Source organism: Nothobranchius furzeri, chromosome 7 (assembly GCF_043380555.1).
Source record: "Nothobranchius furzeri strain GRZ-AD chromosome 7, NfurGRZ-RIMD1, whole genome shotgun sequence".
NCBI classification, from domain to species: Eukaryota; Metazoa; Chordata; class Actinopteri; order Cyprinodontiformes; family Nothobranchiidae; genus Nothobranchius; species Nothobranchius furzeri.
Window position 1 is genome coordinate 24,460,121 of NC_091747.1, and position 14,941 is coordinate 24,475,061.

At 41.8% G+C, this 14,941-nt stretch overlaps 3 protein-coding genes across 37 annotated transcripts in view; 1 reads left to right on the plus strand and 2 right to left on the minus strand.

The window, feature by feature from the left end:
• Positions 1 to 3,761, minus strand: part of lrrfip1a (leucine rich repeat (in FLII) interacting protein 1a) — a 33,196-nt gene extending 29,435 nt beyond the window's left edge. For all 18 annotated transcript variants that reach the window (XM_054734527.2, XM_015975958.3, XM_015975957.3 and 15 more), the window contains exon 1: positions 3,269 to 3,761. In XM_054734527.2, the coding sequence (XP_054590502.2) occupies positions 3,269 to 3,358 (90 nt within the window). In that variant the 5' untranslated portion in view covers positions 3,359 to 3,761. The remainder of the gene's footprint in view (positions 1 to 3,268) is intronic.
• Positions 3,762 to 5,026: 1,265 nt separating this feature from the next.
• LOC107396307 (ras-related protein Rab-17) lies at positions 5,027 to 9,194 on the plus strand. 3 transcript variants are annotated; one of them, XM_015975969.3, is made up of 5 exons: positions 5,027 to 5,463; positions 7,620 to 7,771; positions 7,836 to 7,961; positions 8,047 to 8,140; positions 8,874 to 9,194. In XM_015975969.3, exons 1-5 carry the CDS (start codon positions 5,310 to 5,312, stop codon positions 9,002 to 9,004), a joined length of 657 nt encoding a protein of 218 aa, XP_015831455.1. In that variant the 5' UTR covers positions 5,027 to 5,309; the 3' UTR covers positions 9,005 to 9,194. The 3 variants fall into 3 exon arrangements, with proteins under 3 accessions (XP_015831455.1, XP_054590523.1, XP_054590522.1); XM_054734548.2 differs by having other exon boundaries at positions 5,084 to 5,463; positions 7,620 to 7,961; XM_054734547.2 differs by lacking the exon at positions 8,874 to 9,194 and having other exon boundaries at positions 5,084 to 5,463; positions 8,047 to 8,675.
• A 225-nt stretch (positions 9,195 to 9,419) lies between these two features.
• The window catches only part of mlphb (melanophilin b), a 46,852-nt gene continuing 41,330 nt past the window's right edge, over positions 9,420 to 14,941 (minus strand). For 7 of the 16 annotated variants that reach the window (XM_054734545.2, XM_054734544.2, XM_054734531.2 and 4 more), the window contains 4 exons: positions 14,861 to 14,929; positions 14,641 to 14,689; positions 13,712 to 13,797; positions 13,175 to 13,367 (listed from right to left, as the gene is read on the minus strand). In XM_054734545.2, the coding sequence (XP_054590520.2) occupies positions 13,293 to 13,367; positions 13,712 to 13,797; positions 14,641 to 14,689; positions 14,861 to 14,929 (279 nt within the window). In that variant the 3' untranslated portion in view covers positions 13,175 to 13,292. The other 9 variants (XM_054734539.2, XM_015975963.3, XM_054734534.2 and 6 more) reach the window with 8 other exon arrangements.

Sequence of the window (14,941 nt, forward strand, 5' to 3'; positions counted from 1 at the left end):
TAACACCGGTTTAGACTGAACTGGTTAAACGTGACCAAACAAAACTATTTATTTAGCCAGTTTGGACTGTTCGCTATCAGCATTAAAGATTAACTGGAACGCAGGATGACCTGATGCTTTCTGAGCAAACGACAGATAAATAAAGAGTAGATTATACGGTGGGCTTCCTCTAACTAATCTAGTCTAAGTGATCAGTCTATCTCAACGCCCTGCTGAGCTCCAACAGTCACAACAGAGCCTGTTAATCCCAGTTCATGCAGACTAAACACACCACCAACAAATAATCAGGCACCTGCTCTGCAGACAGAAACATGTCTGATACAACCAGCGAAGCTAAACTAGCATCACAGCAAACCCAAGTCAACATAAAATACAGGAAGTAAATTCACCGGCTGATTGGGTCGTGGTGTCAGAAGAAGAATTAGTCTCACAAGCAGGAAAACTGATGGACTACAGGTGAGTTCACACACCACTGTTTCCACCCGGACCCATTTAGACGTGACACACTCGGAGCCTGATCACTTTATGAAGAAAAGCCTCCAAACAACCATTCACCTGATAATAATCTAATGCTACTTTACTGAGTTGGTTTAACATTCATTCAGATTAATCACTGGCTGTAATAATGTTAGCAGCTGTTAATGCACACTTCCCTTGTGTTCACAGAAATATCAATATACAATTAATACCTATGTGAAAACTGCATAAATAGTGATAAATTAATTAATCTATCATCTACAAAAATAATCTGTGTTTTAATAATCCCTCTAAACCTGATATATTCAGTGATACAGGAGCAGCAGGGTCTAGTCCTGCTGCAGAGGTGATTTCTTTATTTCAATCCTTTTAAAATTGGTTTTTAGAGTTTATTTCTAATCTGAATAAAGAAAATATCAGAACTGGACAAGCAGATTTGTATTTTATCACTCTTCTGGCCGTCTTAATGCACAGGAACTAAATCAGTTTAACTGAAGCAAGCTGTCCTCGGGAACCACAAAAACCTAGAATGTGCGGATTTGTTTAATCCCTTTTTAATTCAACAGTCATCCTGTCCTCAGAGCTTAATAATCAGCTGGTTGATAAATAATCACTGAACCTAAACCTCAAATGTTTTTCCTGAGGGGAATTAAATCCTTTAAAGTTCACCCAAGCAACTATCCTTACAACATGTTGCACTTAGTATCTGATTTATTCTGTAATATTCAAGATTTAATATAAATATTTCTGTCTGGAAGTAAAAAGCAAAAGCAAGCCGGTTTGTCTTGGCTAGAAGGAATGAGCTAACAGCAGCAACTAGAATAATACGCTGATGACAAACTTCTCAGATACGTATTTTTAACCCTCAAATGATATTTATTTATTTAAAAACTCAAACAAAACCCAATGAGAATAACTCAAACACAGGTCACACACACTCATGCATGTGAGGCATGAATGTGCTCAAATACAACTATTACGTTTCACCCCTGAAACATCAAGTCGCGTAACTCTCATCATAATAATGAAACAGCAGACGTTGTAAACACGCACGAACCCGCTGCTTGTGTCATTTGAAGCAACGCATGAAAAAACTCAAACATGACATTATGATTGCAGTCCCCACACTGACCACCAGATGGCATTACGCTCCACATGCAGGTCCTTTAAGGTCTGTGAGCCGAGTCACCGTTTGGCTGTAACTCATCTCTGCGAATCTCACTTTTTCTAACTCGCAGTAAGAATAAATGAATGTTTACAGGTGGATGAAGTGTGTTTGAAAGAGGAGCAGATGTGTGTGGTCCAGCGGCTCTACAGAACCAGCAGGAAGGATAAACACCGCTGCAGGAATCCTGATGACGGAGCACAATTCCGAACCTCATAAACACGATAAATCCGAGCCGGCGTGATCAGTTTCAGGCTCAGACTCGGCGGTTTGTGTGTCGGTTCTGAGACCAGCTGATGAGCCATCTATCCACCCCCCCACCCCCCACCCGACCGCAGACCAGATCTAAAACTGGGGTGCTGCAACAGCTGATCCCTCAAGAGCGGCTATTTATAAAAGTCTTTTGCAGAGCAGGCCAGCTCATCAGCCGATATACCGATGTCAGATTCAGCCCTCTGCTGCTTAAAGACGCAGAGACTGCTGGTGGTCATCTGTTCTGGTTCGGGCGCCCCCAGGGACGGCTAAAACGACCTCGTGTTTGGGTACGCAGCACGGGCTGGAAAACATTGCTGCCACTGCAAACAAACTACAAGCAGAAATGATGACCAGCTCCTGGAATCTGCAACCTCAGACTGATTTACAGCAGCGCAAATGAAAACCATCCCAACCACACACAAATCAGCATCAGCCCACTGCCACCATGACAGTTAGAGGAGTTATGCAAATGAGCTGAAACATCCGAGTTCAGGTCGTCAGACGGGACTTTGATGAAGCAACACTCTTCATGAGGAACATCATCAAAGTCTTTCAGAACAAAAACAGAATATCAACATTTATCCTCCGATTTCCACCACTTAACTCCTGATGACACACCAGGTATTATCTCACCTCTAAACGTGCTTTATCCTCAGCTAGACTCACACTAACCATGGGAATTAGAACCTTGGAAACCGTGTAAACCGGTCAGAACAGGATTGATCTCCTGCGGGTCTGCAGCAAAACAATCATCAGGTGTGACAGAAAATCGTTTAGGATTCAGCCGGTACCGTCTTTAAATCATCTCTATGATCTCTTTCTGATCAGCCTCCGTTCAGAGAAAGAGAGATTACATCCTCCAGGCTCGACCCAGAGTTCATATTAAACAGGTATTTAGGTGAACGTACTCCTGCTGAACCCTGCATTAACCAGAGCTGACACGTGTTATTGTTTACTTTTATGTTTGAAAAAATAAAATCATAATCATCAATAATTATTACATGTTTTTATGATGGAGCTGTTTCTTCAGCAGCGTAGCCAACACCAGCAGTAATCTCTCAACGTCTGGCATAAATCATGTAATTCTCAGCTGTGAGGTAATTCATAGATTACAGTAGTACAGTCTGACTAGCTGAGAGCTTATCGAGACAGGAGGAAATAAACGCCATTTCTCTGAACAGAGGCCGTTCAGGAACCTACACAGATAAGAGTTATTTATAACTTTTACCCTGAAACACTCTTCAGCATTTGTAAATTAAAGTTCATCGCATAATTAACCTATCATGTGATTTTAAATAACTGTTGGCTTCACCAGATGTGACCCAGTCGGAACTCTATGGGCCAAAGTTCAGGTTGGGTCTGACTCCTCACCTCTCTGGCTATGAGGTTTAAGGCATCGTCCTCTGCCGTGGACCTCTCCTTTTTAGTGGATCTTCTCCGCCCGGTTCCCTGAGTGCCCATGGTTCTGGTGTTTCCGTCCCGGTTTTTAGTTTCGTCCAACAAACCGAACAGAGCCGCGGCCGCAGCTGGCGGCGCTCATGTGCCGTTAAAATGCCAAGTCAGAACCGGAGAGACGAACCGAGCCCGGTGCGCGTCTCAGCGCGGGTCATTGTCACACATCCGTTTTTTCTTCCTGAAAACTGCGCGTCACGGACCGTCTTTCAGCACGTGCGCGTGAGCATCCGAACCCAAACTCAAACTAAACACCCGCAGATTTACGTCGTTAATCCCGGATTACAACAGAAAACCACTCAACGCAGCTGCTAAACTCAGAACGTGGACGGGTTCGGAGCGGAAGCAGAACCGAACTTCAAAGAGCGCGTTCGCTCGTGCTGCCTTCAGGGGTGTCGGAGTTTTAGGCTTCTGTAGAGAAACGGGTGGTTTTGAAAGCTTGGGTCGGACCCCCCACTGAGGCTCGTGAAACCTCCAGTTGGGGTCCTGATGTTATAATTAAAGGAACGTTTTTATTTCTAATTATTTGTATTAATCTATTTATTATTGTTTTGCATCTATTTTCTTTCTTTACACCATGTTTTGTTCACGAGGGCTTAATGCAAAATAGTGGAAATCATGGAACACAGTGGTCTAAAGACAATAAACATTTGTTTTTGCCATAACTAATGACGAATATCAAAACACCAGCCGGAGTAGGATCATTTAAAAAATTGCAAATGGTAATGCTTTTTATTCCTTTTTGACTTTTTAAAAATCGGAACTAAATATTCATCTGATAAAGTAATAATAAAGTAAGATATTTGGAACATAATACAAATATTAGACTATCTGAGAGTGAGTTTTTTATGATTAATAAACCATATTAACTTTAATATCAGCATTAGGTTTGTTCAGTTTTTAGGTTCGGACTAAAATAAACAATGTTTCCATAATAAAATATACAGCAATATAAATCAGAATTCCCCACCGTTAACGCTGATAGGAGACTGCTTTATTTTTGCCAGATTTATTTGTTCAAAAACTCTTCATTTGAAGTGAAGAATAACTGGAAATCCTGGTAATGTGACGCATAATAGAAGATAGAGAGCAACAGCTTTCATGTAAAACATTTAAACACATGTCCTAACCAGCTCTCCTCTGGTACTGAATAAGTTTACTCATTTATTCATTTATTCTCAGACAGTTAAACCCATGATTCGTAAAACAGAGAAGAAGAAAGGGAGGAGGGGGTATAAATAAGTGTGTGTAATGAGTGAGTGGCAACACCTTAATGTATTCAAACATGTAAAAAAAAAACAAGAATAAAACATGAATAAATGGGGAGGGGAGGCGGGAAATGATCAATCACGGGAATTCAGAGGTTTTCCTGTTGCACTTGAAGGCAGCATCAGAGACGTTCAGGGGTTCAGTTTCCGTCAGAAACCACAGCTCCAGCAGGACCAGCAACCCCCCCCCCCCCCCCCCCCCCCAAAAAAAAACTATTTATAAGGCTGCTGACCTCTGAGGCCAAACAGTGCATGAGTTCTTAAAGACAAACTTCTTTTACTTTAAAGGATTCTACTGACCCCTAACTGCAGGGCCATGAGATGAAGACAGGCGCCCTCTGGTGGTCAATAAGCGCTTTGACAGGCGCACTCTGCTGGACACAAACAGAAAACACTCCGCGGTTCCTGCGGCATTCGGATCGTTTTTAAGACTCAGTGAGGTTTGATTCAACTTCAGAGGACTTTTTGTATTCTTCTGGGTCTTCTGGTTCCAGACTGAGACTGAACGTCAGTCTGGAGGATTTATGGCTGGGTTGTGGCTCCGCAGCAGGAAGGGAAACATTTTCTCTTCTCTTTGAAGTGCTTTGATTTTACTTTCATTTCAAAGGTGAAGCTGAAACACAACAGGAGCTGCTGCTCCCAACCGGGTCAAAACCAGGATCTAGATTATTCGGGTTTTCCTGTTATTTTTGATGGGGGAGACGCTCCCACGGGTACCAGGAGGAGTGCCAGTCCGGACCCTCAGGGTTAAGATGGTTCTCCTGGGGAGTTCTGGAGTGGGAAAGTCCAGTCTGGCTGTGAGGTTTAGCAAAGATCAGTTCAGGGACTCGTCGCCTACGGTGGGCTGTGAGTTCATGCAGAATCTTTATTAATGTTGTTCCAGATAAACTCTTTATTTAATCCTCTAAAAGTGCAAAAAGGAGAAATCGAAGGCCAACAGCTTGTTTTTGTAGTGGATAAACTGGGTCTTTTAAGAGTTTAAAATGTCAACAATTCTCCGCCAGGTGTGCTGACTTGCAACACCTTTAACTAACGAGTTAAACAGGTCAGAAAGACGGGTTGTTAAAACGTTCACCTCTCTGTGAGTCTGAGCTCAGATCACCATGGAGACAAACCCTGTAATCTGTGGTCCTTCAGGTGCACTCACCTGGACATAGACCCTCCTGCTCAGGACATCCCATAAAAACAAACCAGTAAAACTGTAAAGGAAAGGCACCAATGGTTGATTATTATTCCTACTCAACACTTTAACTTTGAATGTCAAACCCTCGAGGTTTGAAAAGAGCTTAAATTAGATTTTGGACCCAAACAGTTACAGGGAAGTGTTCAAAAATGTATCTACAGTTGTGGTCAGAAGTTTACATACACTTGTAAAAAATATAATATAATGGCTCTACTGAGTGTCCCGTTATTTCTAAAACTGATTTTTCTCTGATAGAGTGATTGGAACAGATACTTCTTTGTCACAAAAAACATTCATGAAGTTCGGTTCTTTAATGTCTTTATTATGGGTTAACAGAGAAAAGTGATCACATTTGCTGGGTCACAAATATACATACAGCAGTGCTAATATTTGGTTACATGTCCCTTAGCCATTTTCACTTCAATTAGGCGCTTTTGGTAGCCATCCACAAGCTTCTGGCAAGCTTCTGGTTGAATCTTTGACCACTCCTCTTGACAGAATTGGTGAAGTTCAGTTAAATTTGATGGCTTTCTGACATGGACTTGTTTCTTCAGCACTGTCCACATGTTTTCAATGGGGTTTAAGTCAGGACATTGGGAAGGCCATTCTAAAACCCTTATTCTAGCCTGATTTAGCCATTCCTTTACCACTTTTGATGTGTGTTTGGGGTCATTGTCCTGTTGGAACACCCAACTGCACCCAAGACCCAACCTTCGTGCTGATGATTTTAGGTTATGTTGAAGAATGTGAAGGTAATCCTCCTTCTTCATTATCCCATTTACTCTCTGTAAAGCACCAGTTCCATTGGCAGCAAAACAGCCCCACAACATAATATTCCCACCACCATGCTTGACTGTAGGCATGGTGTTCTTGGGGTTAAAGGCCTCACCTTTTCTCCTCCAAACATATTGCTGTTCATTGTGGCCAAAAAGCTCGATTTTTGTTTCGTCTGACCACAGAACTTTCCTCCAGAAGGTCTTATCTTTGTCCATGTGATCAGCAGCAAACTTCAGTCGAGCCTTAAGGTGCCGCTTTTGGAGCAAGGGCTTCCTTCTTGCACGGCAGCCTCTCAGTCCATGGAGATGCAAAACATGTTTGACTGTGGACAATGACACCAGTGTTCCAGCAGCTTCTAATTCTTGGCAGATCTACTTTTTGGTGATTCTTGGTTCACTCTTTACCCTCCTGACCAATTTTCTCTCAGCAGCAGGTGATAGCTTGTGTTTTCTTCCTGATCTTGGCAGTGATGAAACAGTGCCATGCACCTTATACTTGCAAACAATTGTTTGCACTGTTGCTCTTGGGACCTGCAGCTGCTTTGAAATGGCCCCAAGTGACTTTCCTGACTTGTTCAAGTCAATAATTCGCTTTTTCAGATCCATGCTGAGCTCCTTTGACTTTCCCATTGTAGCGTTTGTGGGCGTTTGTATCCAATGAGCCCTATTTACCTGGCCTAAGAGAAGTCACCCGCTGTAGTCACTCATAATCACTCACAAGAAGTTAAGAGGCCATGCTATGAAGCTCAGTTCACTGACACGTTTCTAAGTCACCAAAATTGCTAGATCATGTTGCTGTATGTATATTTGTGACCCAGCAAATGTGATAACTTTTCTCTGTTAACCCATAATAAAGACATTAAAGAACCAAGCTTCATGAATGTTTTTTGTGACAAAGAAGTATCTGTTCCAATCACTCTATCAGAGAAAAATCAGAGTTTTAGAAATAACGGGACACTCAGTAGAGCCATTATATTATATTTTTTACAAGTGTATGTAAACTTCTGACCACAACTGTACATGGATCCCTTCTCTACCCTCAGGTGCTTATTTGACCAGAGTTTTATATCTGGAGGACATCACGCTCCGGTTTGAGATTTGGGACACAGCGGGACAGGAAAAGTACCACAGTGTGACTCCGCTGTACTACAGAGGAGCCCACGCAGCTCTCGTGGTCTATGACATCTGCAAAAAGGTAGAAACCAGAACCAGGAAACAGGAAATGGTTTGTGGGTTGTTCATGCTGTTGTTGTTTGTAGGAAACGTTTGTCAGAGCTCAGGTGTGGCTCAGGGAGCTGGAGAAACAATATATTCCAGGATCTACGGTCGTTTGGCTCATAGGCAACAAGGAAGATCTGTCTCAGAATCGAGAAGTTTCACTTCAGGTATCAGGTCCAGAAACCCTCGTCTGAGTAAAGCAGGTTTGGGTTTTAGGATAAGCCGTTCAGATTTCTTGCCTTTTGTTGACAGGAAGGACAGAATCTGGCCCAAGAAAAAGGTTTGTCCTTCACAGAGACATCGGCTTTGTCAGGAGATCGAGTCAACGAGCTGCTGCTGGCTGTGGGTAAGTCCAGCTCCCATGATGCTCCGGTCCAAACTGGGAGGCTTTCAGACAATCTAAGCCTCTCCAATGGTGTGCCTCAGGGCTCTGATTCAGGACCAACATGTCCTAGAGGGACAAATTACCTCCGATGCCTCTCTACGCTGACAACACCCCTGTGTACTGCTAGATGTTCTGGTCTTTCATTATCTGCCCAAGAACATTCCTATCACATTCCAAACTTTCACCAAAGTGGAAAAACCACAGCAGTTGTTGGTGCTTTGCTCATGAGGGACGGTATGGATGGAGGAGAAGCACATATTGAGGTTTTTGGTGAGGAAGGAGCTGCCTCTCCCTGAGGAGACAAAGATGGCTTGCTGGTCCTCCTCATCAAAGCTGAGGTGGTTTGGACGTTTGAGCACCTCCTTTTGGAAGTTTTTCGGGCACTGGGAGGAGATCCTGGGACAAATTCAGGACTTGCAGGATGAACTTTCTTCCCTTGGTATTCCTCAGGAGGACTTGACCTCTGACCTTGGATAAGCAGTGAAGGTTGCACACTAACATGGATGACATTGCATTAAATGCATTTCAAATGTTATTAATTACAAAAGTTGTCCACTAGATGACAGCAGACACCACCGTGATGCTGATGGTCCTCAGACTGAACCCAAGTGTTAACCATTTAAAGGCCTTTCTTTCATGAACACATGAATTAAAATCACTTTTCTAATCCAGGCTCTCTGATCCTTCCCTTCAGCCCACGGGGTCTACGAGAGCGTCGGCGAGCAGGAAGATGGGCTGTCAGAGTGGCACGAGATGCCGCTGGTGGATCCACGGCACAGAAAATCCTTCAACCCGTTTGCCTCCTGCTGCAGAGTTGGACCCTGATGGGTTTAGACGGGCTTTCAAAAGAAGATGAATCTAAATCAGTTCAAAGCTGAAAACATGAAGGAACTCTTTTGGGTTTGGATTCCTGTCAGATTTATTCTGTTTTTAATCTGGAGCTGCGCCATCATCATAATAAATACAATAATCAGATTTATTCTCATGCAACAAAAAGAATCCTTTCAACATCAAAGAATTTGTTCTCTTTCATGCTCTAATGACCTTACTGACTCAATCAGCTCCATCAGAAACACGCGACAGAAAGCGCTCTAACAGATGAAACTCAGACCGCTCCAGTCATTTATTCTAAAAAGGAGCAAAAATGTTTCTCTGGATTATTTTTGTTTATTTATTCAGATGCTACAGGAAATCCCATTTAATGTTTTTTATTTGTGTCTAGCACACTGACTTTCCTCAGAGTGGATCTGATCCAGAAGTTCTCTGCTCCGTTTTCTGCTTCTGGAATGAGGATCAGGAACTCTTCATTAAGCTGGAACAGCTGAGGACATCTAGTCTCGTCTTTTTGGTTAAAATTCGGCAGCTTCGTACAGAAAACCTCCGTCAGGGCCTGCTGAAGGTTCAACAGAAAGAGTTTCTGACTGATCAGCAACAATCCAGCAGCAGAAATAAAGATCTAAAACTTTCCTCTGGTCTTCCTCCGTTTCTTTTTGCAGCTGAAAATTGATTTTCTCCAAATTGGCAGCTGCTCCATCACATTTCTGCTTTGAGCAGCGAAACATGAGGAATCTCAGCTATAAAAAGATGATTCATTAAGTTGATTGAAACCAAGTTCCTGCCGTTTCCCCAGAGAATCAGAGAAAGGCCACACAGCGAGAAGAATAAAGTAGTAAAGGATCAGACGTGGATGATTTCAGTGTTGAAATCAGAGTTTCTGCTGCTTTGCAGATGTTGCTGCTGGAACTAGTTCCACATCAGAATGCTTCAGTTAGTTTGAATGAAGAAAACTAAACCTACTTGTGAAAAGTTTGGTCCAGGAGGAAGATACAAGTCCTCCATGGACTAACTCACCCGTAACTTCCTTTCCAGACAAGTGAAGGCACACACAGCCGAAGCTGCCTTGTGTGATTTACCTGAGGACTTTCCTCAGTTCTAACAGAAACATTCAGAGCACCAGACATTTAGGCTTTCTGCTGTCCTGGTGTAGCCTAGTGAACTAAACCAAATTCTTGCTTTGCAAAGTTTGGTCTAGGCATGCTCCATTGGAACCTCAACAGCTCCTACCAGGACTCTGGCTAGCCAATCCCAGCTCTCTAGAGGGGTTTCAAACACATAAAGAGCTGTGATTGGTCCATAATGGTGGGCCAATCATAGTGCTCTATCTGCTTAGTGAACGAATCACAGAGCTTTATCCGCTTTGTGGGCCAATCAGGGCACTCTATATGCCTGGTGGGTGGGATGATGCAACAGAGTGAAACAAGAGTATGTCACATTCATTGTCCAGTGGAATGCGGAGATCATTTGAAAGACAACGGTAGAACCCGCCCCACAACCAAGAGCCGTCAATGGAGCGTGGCCAGACTAAATAATACATTTATTTAGTCTGGCTTGCCAGGCTAGTCCTGGTGCACATTTGTGTGCTGATGTGAAACTGTCTGGGGATCAGATTCAAAGCAGCATCAACAGTACATTCCACGATACGTAGAGGGGGCGGAGCCTAACCCTGGATCACCTATCAGATCCTGTGTGGAAGATTCTCAAAGCAAACAGAAGTCTGAGCAGCAAGCCTTTAAAGATGGTGGACAGCTGCTCCGGATGTTTCTTCCTGTTAAAAGGGAGTTTTCCTCTCCACTGTCACTGCATGCTTGCTTAGTATGAGGATTGCTGTAAAGACTCTGACACTAGTCAGTGACTCGATGCAGCCTGCTGGGTTCCTTATATAGGAAGCTGAATAGCTTGATGACCTGAACTCAACTGGAAGGTTTACTCTGTGAAGATCCTCGAGACGACTCATCATGACTTGGTGTTCTATAAACGGTAAACAGTAGCGTGAGCTGACTCCCCGTGGCTCCACAGGTCATCACAACAGGAAAATAAAAGCCAACCAGCCCTTTTCAGGTTAATACAGCTGATACACGAAACTGTCAGTTTATTATCATTTAAAACACTTAAACCAGAAGTTAATGTTAAACATGTACACGATCAGAATAAACCAACATCTGGGGTGGGATTAGGCGGAAATATGAATAAACACACTGGGATTATGTTAATGCAGTAAAACACCAGAACTTCTAATCTGTTCATTACTATTTTCTTTTTTCTGAGTCTGACTGAAACAAAGACGTTTTCTGATGAAACCTTATTCATCTCAGCCACAGCGACGGTCACATGACACTGAGGCGCCTCCTCATGAGCCCGGAGTCATCAGTGGTTTCTGTTAGAGGAGACAAAAACACAGTTACAGGAATAATCTGGATTTGGGACCCCCTCAGGCTCAGATTAATTCATGGATAAGATCAGGAGAAGGTCAGACAGTCCTGATGATTAGAAGACGATTAGAAAGGTTATTCAGCAGTGAAGAAGGGAATCTTTTTGTTGTTTGGGTGAAACTTTCTAAATGCCAGAAAACTGAGAGGTGATGAAGATCAGGAACTATTAAATTCATGCGGAAGTTTGAAGTTTCTCATGAATATAATTATCTTATTTTTCTTATTGAACACAGAGCAGTTATCAGATGTTTTTACGTGTTTTACGTGTCTTTGATGTGAGGAAGGGTTATTGCTGGTTCTGGTTTTGCTCCCTCTGTTGTCCTGGTTCTCCTTGATGGTTCGTCTTTCTCTTTCTGTTGTTTGTTGTTTACTTTTCTTCAGTGCCGGGCATCGGCAGGTTTTAGTGTGTTTTGTATGTGCTGGTCCTCTAGTTTGTGATCCTGTTCTTCTGCCACCATGTTAGCTCTGTGGTGTTCTGATCACTGATCATTTGTGTATTATGGGATGTTCTGCTGTCCATAATAGGTATTGATCTGTATGTGTTGATTCATGCTGTCTGGTTATTTTCATGTCCATGCTGTTATTGTTTTCTTCTTCATATGTGGATTTCATGTTGTTTGTGCCGTTACTGGGTTGTGATGGCTTCCTGTTCCAGGTTTTCCATGAAGAATTCCCAGAGGGTGGCTGATAGCAGGTTTCTCATTGCAAATCCTTCTAATTGTTTGTAAATAAGTGTGTTGTATGTGCAGTGTGGAGTCTGCTACCAGTCATATTAACAGTTTTATATCATCTACCTTTAGCTTTGTCTTTTTGTGGAATGTTCTGTTTTGTTGATGTTGTTCCACTTGTTGTTTGTTTTTGAACGTGTCCATAATGACTATAGTTCTTCCCTTGTCAGCTGGTAGGATGATGATGTTTGTTTTTGGCTGTGTAGTCACTGCTGCTCTTGTTTTGTGATGTGATCAGCCGAAGGTAAAGAAACATCTAATTACTTCTGTGTTAAATAAGGCAAACAAGATGATTATGAATCAATACAAAGAAGAGTTCTTATTACTATGACGATTATCCCAAAAGTCAAATAAGAACATTTAGCTTAGTTTGTTTTATTTATTGTTTTTCAGGGTAACAACTAAAGTCTGTTCTATGAATGTGGCAGAACAGACAAACAAACAAATAAGTATACAAATAACATTTAAATAAATAAAAACATTTAATAAATAATTTACATAAATAAACAAACAAACAAATTAGGTAAATTTTAAAATAAATCATAAATAATTAAATAAACAAACAAATAAATAAATTGTTGTAATAAATTAATAAACAAACACATTATATAATCTGAGTGATATATTTTTGTTCATCTGATAAATTGTGTTACTGTTCCTGTTTAAAACATCTCTTAAATTTTATTTGAATGTAAATTGAACCTCCAGCTAAAGTTTAATGTTTTGATTTTTATTCAACTTTTCCGTTTCTTTCACAGCTTTTGAACGTATAAACATGTTTTGACTTTAATTTTTAACTTGATGTTGTTTTAATGGAATTCACAGACTTTTCTTCTTTAATTTCTTCACTGTTTTCATATATTTTCTCACATTTCCAGACTTTTTTCTATTGTTTCTTTTAGACTGCTGTTCCATACTTTTGTTTATACCTGTGAATTAGTTTTGATGTTTGGAATCAGATTTTTCCTCCTCTGGAGTCTTGGATCTAGTCTCTGGAAGAACATTGGGAATATTTAGGGCTCCAGTTTTCTGAGATGTTGATGTTTGCTGTGTGGGCGCAGCTGGAGAATAACCAGGTCCGTTTTTTATTTCACAGATTTATATTTATAATTTTATTTAGTTTCTGTGCCGTTCTGCCTCCAGAGCATCAGCATGTATCTTCCTCTCAGTCATCCGTGAGCAGAAATAAAACTGTTTGATCAGAACAAAGGAAATAAAAGAGAAACAATGGAATCAAATCAAAGGAAAGCTTTTGATCGTGAATCATTTAGGAAACCTCCCCGAAGCCTCCTGAGCCCAGAGTTCATTTCTGACATTATATTAAATAATATTTATCACTTTTACCGAATAAACCAAATGATTCTTTGCTGACTAACGTTTCATCCGCTGCATCAGATGCACAGGAATAAAAACCTGTAAACTAAAGTAGAAAAGTTGTGATTTACTGATTGTGTCCGATGTTTACGTCAGGGGATTTTTATGTTTAATGTTAGAAATGAACGCTCAAAGGCACCCAGCACCGAGGGGGGTCATACCGCACAGGGGGGCTGGGGTTTGGGCTTTGCCACCGGGTTCCTTTGGGTCAGAGAGCCCCTGTAGACAGAGCTCCTCACAAACGAGTCTGAAACACACAGCTGCACTTTTACAACGTCTTCTAGAGTCAGACTGTTTAAAATCACAATAGTTGTGTTTGCTATTCTGTTCATGCAGCCTTTCGTGTATAAAATACTCTGGATTATTCTGTGTGGGTATTACTTTGATAAAAGAACACTTTAAGCAAACAGACTCAACGTGACCAGAAGCAGGAAGATCGCCTCCTTTATGTCCAGACAACGAGATAAAAATCGGGAGATTTAAGAAAACCATCATCTCATAAAATAAACTCAGAACTCACCAACTCTCTATGAGATTAAACACTCATCATTACTTAGAGATAATCAGATAAACACATTTAATCAAGATAAAAGACAAAATTCCTAAAGTCTCTCTCTCTCTCTCACCCTCTTTTCCTCCCCCTCTTTCCTTCTCTCTCCATCTCTCCCTTGTTCCCCCCCCCCTCTCCTGATTTATTGGATGAAAGGATTGAGGAATCTTAACTTCTGCTGTGGATGATTCGTTGGGATTCTGCTCCCATAAAGAGACCTGAGTTCCCTCCTAAAACCCAGGAAATCAGAACAGCTTGTCATCTGGGAATCATTCAACAACAGCTTGGATTAACTACATTTCTTCAACCATGAAGTTAATTCTGAGCTACAAATTCCCAGTCGGAGTCATGTATAAGTTTTCTTTAGTAATCCCCCGTGAAGAGGATCTGTCTGAGCTCTCCGGCAGGGAGAAGTCTATCCACCACACAACAGGAGACATTGTTCACTGGGTCTGGAAGTGGACTATCATGTTCTCCCAGGTTAACACGGTTAAGATGTGGACTGGTTAGGGAGACCCTGGGGAGAGGAGACACTCTTACTTGTGGGAAAGTTGTGGGAGAGTCTTCTGGCCTGGATCGGGATTGCTGACTGCAAACAGGGACACAGAGAAGGAATGTCAGAAAACATTCATCAAAGCTGTGAGCAGCTCAGAAAGGATCTGAGACTCACGTCATTCCCAAATCAATCCAAGCTCTCTCCCTATAATCAGTTCCTGTTGGCATTTGGAATAAATGGAAAGCAGAAACTAAAGATCCTCACCTTCTGTCTTTTCTCTGATGGGATGCTGGCGGCTTTCAGGGCAGCGATCCTGTTCTCTATGTAAGAAACCTGGAGGCATAA

Bases quoted from the DNA above. Each gene is read 5' to 3' on its own strand.
- LOC107396307 (XM_054734547.2), top strand. From the start codon at position 5,310: ATGGGGGAGACGCTCCCACGGGTACCAGGAGGAGTGCCAGTCCGGACC. The intron at 7,772-7,835 runs GTAGAAACCAGA...TGTTGTTTGTAG, and splicing joins TCTATGACATCTGCAAAAAG to GAAACGTTTGTCAGAGCTCA. The intron at 7,962-8,046 runs GTATCAGGTCCA...TTTTGTTGACAG, and splicing joins ATCGAGAAGTTTCACTTCAG to GAAGGACAGAATCTGGCCCA.